Below are 13,909 nucleotides of genomic sequence, written 5' to 3'. Positions count from 1 at the left end.
TGAATCTGGTTCTATCGGCACTCTCTACTATCTTAGCCATGCAGAATACTGCCTAGTGAAAGTGGAATCCCATTACTCTGTCTGTCATGCTCATCATTTGCTGTGGGGTAGTAAATAATCTGCATTGGCCGTTTATGTCACCAACCAGTCTGTCAAGGTCATGACACCATAATAAAAAATAAAAAAGATGCCTTTAAGATCTGGGTGAATGGCTTCAATGGCCATTGCATTTGATTTATCATGCGTTGCATTTGGAGAAATGGCACAGCAATTCATCTTTTCTTTTCACTGTGCTTGGCAAAGAGGGATCGATAAAGGTGGGTATATTTTAAAGGGAATTGAAATGTTGTCTGTATTTATCAAACCTCTTTAGGTAAACGGATCCAGAATCACTGCCCAGGTTCTGTCCTTCCAATCCGAACGTAGTCTAGGTTAGTCCCAGTGGAAATTACTTTAAATATTTGCCAGAAACCTTTGTTTCGTCATACGTTGTTCCTTTAAGTCTAGTCCGTTTCCGACATTGATTCTGTTCCATTTGCTGAAGACCCGCCTGCTGAAGGCTGCGCCACTCCATTACCTCAAAATACAGACCAAGTGTCTGCCACTTTTTAGACCCTGTTTAATGGGCAAGTTAAATAAATAAAAATTGACTCCAGTGGTGCTCTGGGTAAGTTGCATAAAGAGGGCGTGGGTCACACACACCTGAACTCTCAGACCTGAGATTGACTCACAGTCTTGTACAACTCACTCCTTTAATTGAGTTCATTGCTTTGTATTCTTTATTCACTTCCCCACCACAGTCCTCTCAGCCAGCCGAGGGAAGGGATTACTGTAGATCCACTGACCTCCTGATTACAAACACACTTCCTTCCTGCATCTTTCCCTTAACCTAAGAAGTGCAGTGTCTGCACTCAATAAAATGCCAGAGAGTTATATCATGTCCTGCATGGAGAAGAGGGGCCCCTCTAGCAGGAAATAGAAACTGTTTTTGCGTGAAAGCTAGCTGTGTCTATTAGAACAGCTGCATCTGACTGGCTCAAGTACAAAACATTCATTCAGCTAAAAATTCAATTCAAGCTTCAAGGGGGTGAATTGAGCCAGGCCTTCAGTTTCTGCTTTGGCATGGAGCTTTTTATTCCATTAACAATTAGAATAAGAGCCGGATCAGAACAAAAAAAAAAATTGCCTCATGTAACCACCTCGACCAGAATGAACTGCATTCTGAGACATCATTGTCCTTGAGACCAGTGATATAGACCTTTATGTAATCCATTTCACGAATGAAAATTAGTCATGTAAATGCAGTTCTATTTTAAGAATATCTGCTTTCACCCACATTTAAGTGACATTTACTAGTTTCTGAGAGACTGACTCATATCAGTTGCTCAAGGTGGACTACTGACTCCCATTTCATAACTGCAGGTACTGTATTCTAATAAAACGGTGGTTTCGGCTGGAACCACAATAATAAACCAATATCGTTGCCAATCCGCTAATGGCCTTCAACTGAATATTTTCCTCAGCAATTATAATAATACTTTATTTGGACTCATCATTTGGCTTGATTTTCTTTAGAAATTAAAAACATAATCACAGCCAGTGTTGGCTAATGTAGCTTTAGAAATCATCTAGTTTCCATCTTGACCAGCCAAAATATAAAACCTCAAAAATGGCTACAGCAGTAATACCACTGAAAAACCTAAATAATTAGCTTTTAGTGTTGGTCACCACCAAGATAACATGTGTATAAAATCAAAGCAGCAATTACTAGTACTGTTGAGTCACATAAGAGCTTTTCATTGTAAGTGGATTTCTGAACCTTTTCAGCTATAATGGCGTTTTTAGTACAGGGCAAAGTAATTCAGCCCTAATTTAGATGTATTGTGTTGAGTTGCCTGGTGGCACATCTTGTGAGGGAGCCCAGAAATCCCAGTGACACCTTTACTGTGGACATGACTGACTAATCCACTGCCAAACTTGCTGGCTAACTGGCTGGGTGTGTAGCTGGGCAACTGACTGTCAGGCTGTTTGGCTACCTGCCTTGTTGTTTCTCTCGGACTGATTTTCTCTTGATTAGCCATCTTGCTATTCGCCCGTCTGTTTGTCTGTCTGTTCTAGCTGTTGGACTGACTGCCTGTGAGTCTGACTGGCATCACCATTGATTACCCCTGCTCTTCATCGATCATGCCAAGTAATTATAGTGAGGCAGAAAAGCCACCTAACCTAATAATCACTGGTAAAATCTACATGGGAAGAATCCTCGTCCCTGTGTACATAATTACTGCAGTGTACACACACACACACAGATAATTAGCAGAATGTGGAGATAAAGAATCTGTCTGCTTTAACGCCTCATTGTAACACCCACCAGCCGTATACAGTAGGCCTTTACACGCTGACTCTCTGCTCCCTCCTCAAGCACCTCCGGACTGACAGCAGTGACACATCCATTAATGACAATAATGCGCCAGAGGACGTGACAGTGAACTTGAATATGGGATTGTAGAAATGATGCGAAAATGTTGGTGATGCCGCAGAAATAGCCTAACGCACATTTTGTACTGAAGTGCCTCACAGTGCTGCCGTTGAGAGTGACGTTAATAATGGATAGGCTTGTATTGTAAAGCGGCTGGTTGCAATATGATTAGCCCATACCAGAGTGGCCTATTTCCCCTGAATGACATGGCACAGATTGTACCTTGCTGATTGCCCCTCGCCTTATACTTAAATGTAGGCTAGTGCTTAGGCTACATTAATGTCCAGACACATTGTTGCGCGCGCTTTTCTGCGTAAATCCCATTTTAATCTAAGGGAATGTAATGGTGTCTAATTAAAGAGGCAGCAAACATAAAAGGCCGGATGAGAGAGACAGAGCGAGAGAGTGAGAGAGAGATAGAGAGAGTGGAAGCGTAACAGATGCTGTTTATACAAGCTATCCTTTGTGAGGAAAGATGCGGGTTGTTGGATTCATGCAGGCTATATGTATACTGTGAGCAGTGATGGCATGCTTAACCTACAGTCAAGGTGTTTCTTCTTGGGTCCGCTGACTTCATGCGTCGTGGCCTTGCAGACCGCTTTGCTGATGGCAGACCCGGTCATGCTGTGTTGCGCGGCGGCGATCCGGTCCGTCAAAGACTGTCCCGACATGTTACTGAGGAGGAGGCGCTCGTGGTGGTGGTGAAAGAGGTGGCAGGCGGAGTGATGGTCGAGGAGTCCGGGTGGGGGGAACCGGGGAGGACGATCAAAATGTCTTTAGAGGCAGGGAGGAGGGTAGTGCCCTCTGCGAGAATCGGCCGTGTGAGCAGGAGGAGGAGGAGGAGGACAGCAGCGTACACCGACGAGGATCCGGTGGGAGAATTCATGCGGCGGCCAAATAAAACATAAGAAGGTCACATCCAGGGAACATTTTAATATTCAGTCCAAGGCATGTATGACCCAGTTGCAGAAACACGATATTAGCCTTTGTAAAAAAAAAAAAAAATGCTGAAATAGGCCTATAATTAAGAGCGACCTGCATCAAGAGTAGTAGCTTATGATAATATAGGACAATGTGCAGTAAACTGTAATGAAGGCTATCCCTGAGGTGACGGCGGTGTGTACAAGAGATGAATCCGAAATAAAGATGGCAATTATCGAAACCCTATCGGTGATTATTATCAAATAGCCTATATGCGGCACCCACTATGACTGAAGACTAATTTTTCAAAGACGATATAAAACAGCATTGTCCTTCCCTTTTCTCCTCTTCTTCGCCCGGGTTCTCCTCTGAATCTACGCACAGATCCGACCGCAAACAGCTCCCTGATCCACACAGCACCCCGCGCTGGCTGCATCTAAACTTAGCCGCTATGATTTCTTTTTTTTCTTTTTTATCCCCCAGTCTTTTTAATCTCCTTACAAAAGGGTGTATTCTGTGTTGAGGTTGCCGATAGGCCAATTCCAGTCAAACTTGTGTGTAAAATGGCAGTACATGAATCAGGTGACTAGGAAAGGAGGGCGATTGGGCTACTTCTCGAGTCCGGGGAGGGCATCTTAAAGCAGAAAGGTGTCCCCAGTTTTTCAAGGCAAGGGAAGGCATCAGCTGGTTCTGTGCATGTGGAGGGCTCAAGAGTGAACTCTCCCTGATTACCTGCCGTCCAATGAAATGTAGACACATAGTGAGGAAAATCCATGATAACATTAACACAAACGTTTGATCTGTGTGATTTGTGTGATGCTTCAGTGTGATTCTTGCAGCTAATAATGACTGAAAATGTGTGTGGGGACCCTGATCTAACCTATTTTATAGTGATGTGTATGACATTAGCCTGCAACCTTTTTATTTGCAGTGATAGTTTAATGTATTTTATTATGGTACCATAATAGAAATCTAGCCTCTAACATTCCTGTGGAGATTCCCATTTGGTGACATTTCTTGTAGCCTTAAAATAATTTGCCTGTTGGATTCATTTAGTTCCAACTTTCCCACTATTGATGACATTTAAGTAAATACCATCTGGGATTATTCAGTGAAGGTTCCAGCTTGATTTTAAAGACCAACATCTGAATACATTTCAATAGGAACTACATATGGCAGGAATCCTCCTTCTTCCAATACAAAAATATTGCTGGATTGATGTTAAAGACAACGTTCCTGGGAATCTGCCTGGAAATGCTCTTAACCTCAAAACAACTTAACACAATCAGAAGTAGTGTGAAAGGGAGGGACTTTTGTGATGGCTGTAATACCCAATATTGTTTTTATCAAGCCACTGCTCTTCTTGTGCCTTTTTAGTAAGGCATACAGGAGAAGATATTGCACTAAGACTGCAACTAATGATTATTTTATTATCCATCAATTTAAAATGTCAAAAAAATAAAGAGGATTTCCCATTATAATTTCCTAAAGCCTAGGTGAAGTCCTCAGACGTCTTGTTTCAACAGTTCAGAATGTCAAAGGCCAATATGTTTAGGTCATAGAGGTAACCGCCGGTTTGTCTAAAAGTAATTAGCCAATTAAAACCCTCTGGGTGACAGTGACAGTATTTCCAGAATCCTCAAAGACTCTTCTAGCCAGTTAATTATCTTTTAGAGAAACTGTGACTCGAGTGTACCCTAATACATGAGAGGAAAACACTGCGGCTGTTCAAAAACTGAACATATTCAGTTGACAATTATACAAATTGTTTCACTTCTTTTTGCTCTCTTTGTGAAGTAAGTCAAATGTCAAGGCTGATTTCCAAATTTTCAAGGTGAAATGTGTTGACTTGAGCTGACGGGATGTGACACATGCAAAAAGCCTGAATGAACGATGCAGCATACGTTTTTGTTTAACAAATACATTTTTGTTGCATGTATTCTGTTTCAAATGCAGTAACAAATGTGCTGCATTATAAGGACAGGCTATTACACATCAAAGGAAGTGAAGTCAAATATAAAGCTGATGCCTAATTCGAAAACATGGAATTTCAAATATCTCTGGAGGCAGACTCAACAAAGAGGGCTGTTCAGTCGCCACTGTGCTAAAAAGAGCAGCACGGCAGGGTTTTGTCTGGCAAGAAATCAATTTTAGGGTTGAAGAAAATGCCTCATACCAACAACAAAGCCAACAGTTTGACAGTGAGTCAGGTTTGCTATAAATGTTATTTATATCTAGAATGAAACATTTACTTTTTCAGACTGAATTGTAAACCACATCATGAAATTGAAATAAGGGATTAATAAAAAGGAGATGCTACTGTATATTATGAAAAGACAGAGTAGAACTAGAAGAACCACAAATATTGTAAATTGGTTCACACTTTACCTCTGCTAAGGAATTCTCAATCCTCTAAACGCCGTTAGGTTTTATTAACCCCTGCTAAACTGACTCTCCTCCATTACCTTCCCAACATTTCTAACTGCAAAGGATTCTTGTGGATTTTAATTATGAGAGCGCAGATTTTCCAGCCCATCAGTTCCATCAGTGTGAAAGAAAAGGTCTATACACGGGATGTGTGCTCTGTATTAATGTTACATAAATCGATCAATTTGACGTCAGATCAGCAAAGAAATAAGACTGTGATCTTCAGCGGATGTATAGTACAACCTTTGTAAGGACAGATAGGAGGTTAGTTCATTGTCTAACACAAGTGTCCGTGAACAGTAAATTTCACTCTAACCACTCTATGCATTAGCTCATGTATTGCTCAGTTCAAACCCAGTGAAACTAGGTGAACCTAGTCTCTAAAGAACATCCTACCCGATTCATATTATTGGATTATGACAACATGACCCTGAAGGTCATGGGAAGAAATAAGGCGGGGCACTGTGGGAAGTCAACACATGCTATCTTTTTTTGTACAGAGGTTTAATGGTTTCAATCATTATATTACTAACTGAGCACCAGATCATATTAAAAATCCATTTGAACAAAACAAAATCTCAAAGAAATAAAACACCCGTTTCACTTTCTTGTTCAGCTTTAGATGAGTAGATACATATTTGTTAAATATTAAGTTACAGCCAGCAGCCAGTTAGCTCAGCACCAACAACTGTATGTTAGTGTGATAGGTTGATTTGATCTACAATTTTTAAATTGTTGAGATCAAAATTGAAGAGTCATGAATTGGGCAAATTTATAAAAGTGAATATAAAAAGATCTATTAAAAACTTGTTTAAAATGTTGGTCCTTAAAAGAAGGTTAAAAACCTTTCTAAAATATTTAACATTGTAAATACTGTTTGAGAACATTTGTATACGCTGTAGGCTATACCTGTTAAAAATTCATATTCATGTTATGTGCTTAGTTAAATTCACCAGTCTAAAGTGACTCCTAGCGGCCATTACAGATCAGCGGGGGTGGGACAAAATGAACACGCGATGTACTGTATGCATGCACGTACTCTAAAAGTACTGCCGCACACAGAGCCTGAAAGTTTAATGGATGTGTATGGTAAAAATGGCCGTATATGTTTATTTAAAGCATATTTAAGTTACTCTATATGTGAGCTCTTGTTTATTATTTTATATACTATTTTTGTCAATATTTACCAGAAAACGAGTAATTGTCGTTTTGCATTTATTGTAAATACAATTTTCGTTGGACCTACCGGAGAGAGAACATCCGTGTCTGACAGAGATCATTTATATCTCGAATTTCTAAGCTGTCATATGAGATTAGTATCCCTATCCAAGGATCAGGCCAAAGAAAAAGGAGTGCTGAGAAATTAAAATGACGGAATCTTATCTTATCTTATCCTGATGACTGGAAATAGGGGGAGATGGCTTCCTTGGTTCTATCAAAACGTGACACAATTTCAGCAACGTAAAGGCTCACTTAATAACACGTTGTATCTTGGGTGCGGCGGTAGCTTGGTCTGTGGGGACATGGCTTGGGAACCAAAATGCTCTTGAGCAAGGCACTGAATCCTCAACTGCGTGAGGCACCATCCTGTGAAGCAGCCACCTCACGCTGACATCTCTCCAGACATAATGCATGCGTATAGGTCCTGTGTGTGTATTTAGACCTGTACTGGAATTAATATCCCTTGTGGGATTATTAAAGCATACCTTCTTCTTGTCTGTTTAATCCACGCAAAAACTGAAGTCAACTAAGAGACAATTCGCCGTTTTACAGGGAGCTTAAGTGCCAGACTGTTTCATCTGCTCAGAGCCAAGAAAAAGTCCAACACCTAATGCTCATAAAAAGGTTAGGTGATGTTTAAACTCTTCAATTTGTTTATGCAAACCATATATAATGTGTTAGTTTTTGAGATTTAGAGGTGCTGCTAGGATTTTGTATGGACGAGCAAATTCATTTTTATGCACAGTAAACATATTATATATGTGTGAATCTGACTGTAAGTATGTAGTTTGAGCTGGTAAGCAACAGAAACCTGGATATGTAGAAATAATTTCCTCTCAGTCTCACTCATGAGTTGGGACTGGGTGGATGGAGACACACTCTTGTATTTAACCACAAGGTTTAATTTGAGGTTCAAGTTCACTTTGGTAAATCTCAAATGAATCATCTCAGGCCTTTGTGGTATAGTCAGCACAATATTAGGTCCACATTATGCATAACATTTAGAACATTTTAAGCATTTGCAGTTTTAGCTGTTTTTACATCTCTTAATTACTTAATTTGACTCACTCTTGTCCACTGATCTAATAACAGATTGCATGATGATCGGCTGAGAAAAGTGCAAACACTGCATGAAGGCTTCATGATTCTATGTCAGTGTTCACACTGCAGATGCAAAAGTGACAATGACTTAATAAAAAACATAATACTGTACAATTTTCTTAACGATAAAAATAAAAAAGTTGACATATCAGTCTGAAAGGCCTTCAGCTAAGGCCTATCTTCCTAAATTTAGGACTTTTTATACTACCTTGAATTAAAAAAAACTAAATGTCAGACATTTAAAGGATCTTCACGTCTAAATGTATTTAAAGTTGTGCTCAAGATCTCCTGTTGGCCTGCAGTGTGAACACAGCCCATGAACATTGGTACAAAGTTCAACATGTTTTACAGTTTTCTTCAGTAATCACGATAGCCTAAGGCAATTTCCCTGAGCCAAACTTATCTCTGTGGCCGTGGCCTCACAGTTGTTCACTTCCTGGTTGTCTATGATTGGTCAGGAGTCACCATTTCACACATGACGAGCAGTTGGAATTATCCTTTGTGGAGTTAGTGTATCCAGAGAGGACGAGGGAGCTGGGGTCTCGCTCCACCACCGGGCTCTCCTCGTTGTTCAGAATGTGCTCCACCAAGCAGCGCACTGCCTCCTCGATGTTTGCGTTTTCCTGAGGGAGGGAACAAAAGAAGACTTGTGAAGAAATCACGTACTCTTTTGCCACTCCACACACAGCCATAGTGGCGACGTTGGTGGGTCGGTCGGTCCACCATTTTGGTCCAAATTGAAATATCTCAACAACCATTGACTGGATTGTTGTGGATTTTTGAACAGACATTCATGGTTCCCAAAAGTTGAACTCTACTGACTTTGTAGATCCCTTAACTTTCTATCTAGTGCCATCATTAGGTCAAAATTTCAATGTGTCCAGTATTTTTGTTTATGAACAAATATCTGCAAAACAGTCACCTATCCATGAGAGTCAGTTGTAGTTTGAGTTTAGTGCTAATTAGCAAAGCACCGCTGCGCACATGTCTAATGCAGCCTGTATCACAGTCAGAATGGGAAATACAGCACAGGAAAAAGTCTGATTTTGACTTATTTGACTGTCTCCTTTTTCATTCTGACATCGCACACTGAACTAATAAGAAGCCAGGATGTGGCACACTGCTAATGTGTCTGTCTTGTCTGTGTGCCTTTGCGTTAACTAGCTACACTACTGTCTCTGACTCGCACCCCCGTGTGTAACTAATTAGACAGTCTCTGAACGGGAGGAAAAAACAGTAGGTGAATTCACACCAGACTGCAGACATTCCTCTGTCTCTTGAGAGCACAGCAAATCATGTTTTTTGTCTTTTAGTGTTTGCACTGAAATGCCCAACATTAATTTTCAGAATCATTTCTTTTTTAAAGTGGACTTCTGTAATAACAATGCTATTATTTTAGCCGGTCAAATATCTAGGTCAACCTGACTGCGTACATTATGTATAGAGCCAATGACTTTGATTTAGCCCTGAATTAAGTCTTTGCCTCAAGTCAAGCCCCTTTACAACTCTTTCCATTTGGGAGTTAATCAAAAAAGCCCTTTAGCCTTTTCTATTTGCATTGAAATCACTAGTATATTAAATGATTTGTGAAAAATGTGACTGTCACCTCAATCTAACTAACTGTATTTTTCACTGATTTGACTTGCTGCAGTAATTGCATCCAAAATCAAGTAGGCTATCCAGTATCTCCCCTTTTGTACCTTTGCAGAGGTCTCGAACCAGCCTACAAAGCCGTTTTCCCTGCAGAAGGAGTCGAGTTTGGGCTGCTGGGAACCCAGCTGGTCGGACTTATTGGCCAGGAGTACAGCTGGAACTGGCCTCCCGTGGTTCAGGGTCACCTTAAGAGAGAAGAAAGACAGGTTAGCTGCTGTTATACCCTTTTCTTATCTATCTTAATATAGAACAACTCTGGAATACTTTAAAATATGTTACAAAAAAAAGGGTAGTTACTGTTTTTGAAAGAGTAACGAATGATTAGTTACCCTTTTTCAGAAGAGTAGTCACTCTTTTTCAGAAAGGTAGTTACCCTTTTTCAGAAAGGTAACTACCCTTCTTAAAAAGGGTAACTAATTATTCGTTACTCTTTCAAAAACAATAACTACCCTCTTTTTGTGTTACCAACAACTCTAATAACACCTTTTACATTGTCACTTTTCTTTTACATTTGATAAATTGTTATGTAACATGTTGATTACAGCCACTTTAAGGTGTCAGTATGCTTTAACAGGAATGCTTCTCAGATGGTAAAATAGCATCTGAAACCCCCTCCCCTCACAGCTTTGGAAGCTCACAATTACTTACTTAAGCTTTCAATTCTCAAATTTTAACACAATATCTTGTGTCACTTTTTGCGTGTAGAAGTGCAACACCAGGCCTTCCCGGACAAATTATCCTAAAGTGTGGGCCATTTTTCCCATTTGAGTAATTCTCGCCCCACTGTATGACAGCATGCTTTTCATCCTGTCTTCAAGTAAACACTTCTGTCTTTGTAAATGGCTTGACAACACGTAGTACACACTTCAAACACATTTTATAGAGTGCTGGACTTTGGAGCGCCCAACACACACACGTGTGCCTCTGACAACTGTTAAATCCTTTCTTGGCATAATCTCACTTTGAATTTGTTCCCAAAGTACATTAAACCCAGGTAAATATAACAAGCAGAAGACATTGAAATGCTACAATGAAAATTAAGGCTATTTAGACTGTAATGTGGATGATGTCCATACAGTAACTGTGAGTTAAGCTTAGATTTCAATTAGAAATGTATCTTTTTTTTAACCAAAACAATAACACAGCCTAAATTGTTAGCATACATTGTTGTTGTGTGGTTGTGTCGGGCTTTGTGTGGGTATAATGGGAATTTTACACCTGAAAGGGACAGAATGACAAGTGAAAAATAAAGGTCCCAGTGTGCTGACCTTGGAATCCAAGTCATCCTTCCACTTCAGCACGGCGTCAAAAGTGGAGGCCCTCGTCACGTCAAACACCACCAACGCTCCCACCGCCTCCCGGTAATAGACACGAGTCATGTTCCCATACCGCTCCTGTCCTGGGACACATGGGGCAGCCAATCACACACACACACACACACACACACAATTATGTAAAGACAACTTTGAAGTCTGTAAAATTAAATCAACTCACAGCATGGTTATTAGTGATAAATAAAGAGAGTTTGTGTGAGTGTGTTTATTTTACAGTAGCCACCATCATGTGACTGACATTATGAGCATGGGATCACTTGGGTCACCGCCAGGCACAAGGTCTACATTCCTCAACCAGGCTTCAAATGACAGGGAGGGACCCAGGCATCCAGCAGACAAACTCACACTCTCACTGGGAGTTCACATCACTCACTTCAAAAATCTCCATCTTGTCAACCTAAGTTTGTACATCACTGAGTCATAACAGAAAAAGTAAAATCTATCTTATCTTATTTTATTCTTTATATTGTTTGAAGAGGCTTTTGAAAGGAGTTGATTGTATTGGAAAGCAGTGAATATAATTGTACAGCACTGGCAGAATAGGCTACAAGACTGAGGACTCAGAAACTGCTTGATAAGTTGGAGATGTTTTGTCCAAATACAATATTTTTAATAAATCTGTTTTTCACATGCTCCTGCTTTCATAAAACTGCCATCAAGCTTATGCTTATTACCAGAAGTATCTCAAAGAATTTACAGATTTTCCAAGCTGCTGAAGGGAAAACAAAAGGTTTTTGTTCCTTAAGATAATTTTTTAGTAAAATATGCATTCTTTTCTACAGAAAATAAATCCCGCAGAGCTGTATAGTTTTAACAATCATCTGATGCAATAATAAAACCTGTAAACCAGTAGGCTATGTGACTCGTTAAACTTAGACTGACCTGCTATGTCCCACAGCTGTAGCCGGATCACAGTGTCATTGTCCCACTGCAGCACCTTAAGGGCGAAGTCCACTCCGATGGTGGCTCGGTAGTGCTGGGAGAAGATCTGATGCACGTACCGCTTGATGATGGACGTTTTTCCGACTCCCAAGTCCCCGATGACCAGGACTTTGAACAAAAGCTCCTGCTGCATGGCTGCAGCTCTGCAGGGTAAACAACTCCTCGGAGAATTACTAACTTAAAGGATGCTGCAAAACTGTAAACTAACTATAGTAAAGGTAGGGAAAGTAGAGAATCATTTATTGGGTTAGTAGGACATTTTCTTCGGTCCAATGCACAACAAAAATGTTATTATGATCCAATATCATCGAGATTTGCCAAAGAAGCCGTCAAGCCTGCCTGTGATGACTGCAGTCCTCCCGTTCAATCACACATGACGTTCAAAATCAGTTTACTTCACTGACGACTCCTGTGAGCAACTCCAACACAGCTGTTAATGACAAGTGGTGCGTTCAAGAAGTCCTCGTAAAACAAACCGGCTTCTGAATTGTCACGCAGCTAATTGAACTTTCTTGGATAGGTTGAGACTTTTCTATTTTTTCTAAATCTGTAGGCCAACATGTGCCTGCTTAGTTTATGTAGGCTATATTTTATTTATGTATTTTATTTCCAATTTGTATTCATTGTAGCTTAATGTCTCTCCGAGGGGTGGGGTTAGGGTGAGAAAGCATTCGTTGTAAACAGTGTTGTAGCCTATGTTAAATATGTCCACTTTGCAAGTAGGCCTACAGGTTTTTTTTTGCTTTCCCTTTTGAACAGCCTTTCAAGGAGGCAGTATGACCGAGTATTGTTGCTGCGTTGCTCTGCGTGCAGTTACGGTAATGGTGCTGATGAGGGCGAGGAAGACGTGTGATGCTGCTGTTGTGTCCTGCTGCCATTTCATCCGCGAATCCTCACCAAAATGTCAACAGTCAAATAAACCAGCAGCTCGGATCATCTGTCGGTTTACACACTCAACAGACTGGTTTTATCTTTAAAACGGATCATGTGTTAATGGTGGACAAGAGGCCTGGAAATATGATTCATGTTATTGGCGGCTAATCCAACTACTCTGGATGGTCGTTTTTAGAAGACACAGCCTAGTCATCAATATGGGGTTTGCTTTTTACGTGGAACTAAGCTCTTAACTTTAAGGTAGGTCATTATTTAGTGATTTTTATTAGGTTGTTTTCCTGAATGTTAATCAGTAATGTAAATAATGTACCTTTTAATACTGGAATTAAGTTAAATGGGTTGAGCCTCATGATTCAATTAATTTCCTCATCTTTTTAAATAAACTTTGCAGGATATCTTATAATGGGCAGCACTGATGTCTTCTAAGAAGCAGTGGCTTCAGTTTGTGTTTTGCTAGCTTCAAGGCCTCATTATGTTATTGCTGTATGACACCCAGCTATTATATAGCAACTATCCACATGGGGGCTGACTACACACCAATGTTTATTGAGTTGGAGAGGAGTGTTCTCCCCCCTCCCTCCTTCCCCTTAAATTAGATCACCCATCTGTAAGTCACATGGACACAGCTGAGGTGATATGAGCCTATTACGCTTCCCTCATGGTGGCAGCCATAATCCAAGAAAAATCCATGTGGTCGACACATTCTGTGAATTAAATGCAAATTGGTTTTTAATCTAAATCTGTTAAACAGATCCTCTGTTTCTAACAAGGAAAGTGTCATTTTAGGCTACTGTTGTTTTCATGGTTTAGAAGTTTTACAGTGCGTTGATTTTAAATTCTTTTATTTTGTTCCCTATCATGTTTGAATTCAAATTTCATGTGTGTAAAAAAGATGTAGACTACAGATAGAAAAAATGTTAACTATTTTGATACAAGTCAT

At 40.1% G+C, this 13,909-nt stretch overlaps 3 protein-coding genes across 7 annotated transcripts in view; 1 reads left to right on the top strand and 2 right to left on the bottom strand.

Moving 5' to 3' along the window:
• The window catches only part of LOC116700763 (phosphatidylinositol-binding clathrin assembly protein), a 27,104-nt gene extending 23,145 nt beyond the window's left edge, over positions 1–3,959 (bottom strand). For all 4 annotated transcript variants that reach the window (XM_032534205.1, XM_032534206.1, XM_032534207.1 and 1 more), the window contains exon 1: positions 3,018–3,959. In XM_032534205.1, coding sequence (XP_032390096.1) covers positions 3,018–3,147 — 130 coding nt within the window. In that variant the 5' untranslated portion in view covers positions 3,148–3,959. The remainder of the gene's footprint in view (positions 1–3,017) is intronic.
• Positions 3,960–4,617: 658 nt separating this feature from the next.
• The window catches only part of LOC116700764 (ras-related protein Rab-39B), a 13,051-nt gene continuing 3,759 nt past the window's right edge, over positions 4,618–13,909 (top strand). Inside the window, exons 1-3 of one of the 2 annotated variants that reach the window (XM_032534210.1) lie at positions 4,618–4,629; positions 11,663–11,667; positions 13,122–13,209. The gene's annotated coding sequence lies outside the window, so the exon portion shown is untranslated. Of the gene's footprint in view, positions 4,630–11,662; positions 11,668–12,822; positions 13,210–13,909 lie in introns of those variants that run through there. The other variant, XM_032534209.1, reaches the window with a different exon arrangement.
• On the bottom strand, positions 7,927–12,510 carry rab38c (RAB38c, member of RAS oncogene family). The gene is made up of 4 exons (XM_032534211.1): positions 12,016–12,510; positions 11,068–11,198; positions 9,847–9,984; positions 7,927–8,769 (listed from the first exon to the last, which is right to left on the bottom strand). The coding sequence occupies exons 1-4, from the start codon at positions 12,206–12,208 to the stop codon at positions 8,608–8,610; spliced, it is 624 nt and encodes a 207-aa protein (XP_032390102.1). The 5' UTR covers positions 12,209–12,510; the 3' UTR covers positions 7,927–8,607.

Source organism: Etheostoma spectabile, chromosome 13, assembly GCF_008692095.1.
Source record: "Etheostoma spectabile isolate EspeVRDwgs_2016 chromosome 13, UIUC_Espe_1.0, whole genome shotgun sequence".
Lineage (NCBI taxonomy): Eukaryota > Metazoa > Chordata > Actinopteri > Perciformes > Percidae > Etheostoma > Etheostoma spectabile.
The sequence above is the reverse complement of the archived record's forward strand: the minus strand, read 5'-3'. Positions and strand labels throughout refer to the sequence as shown.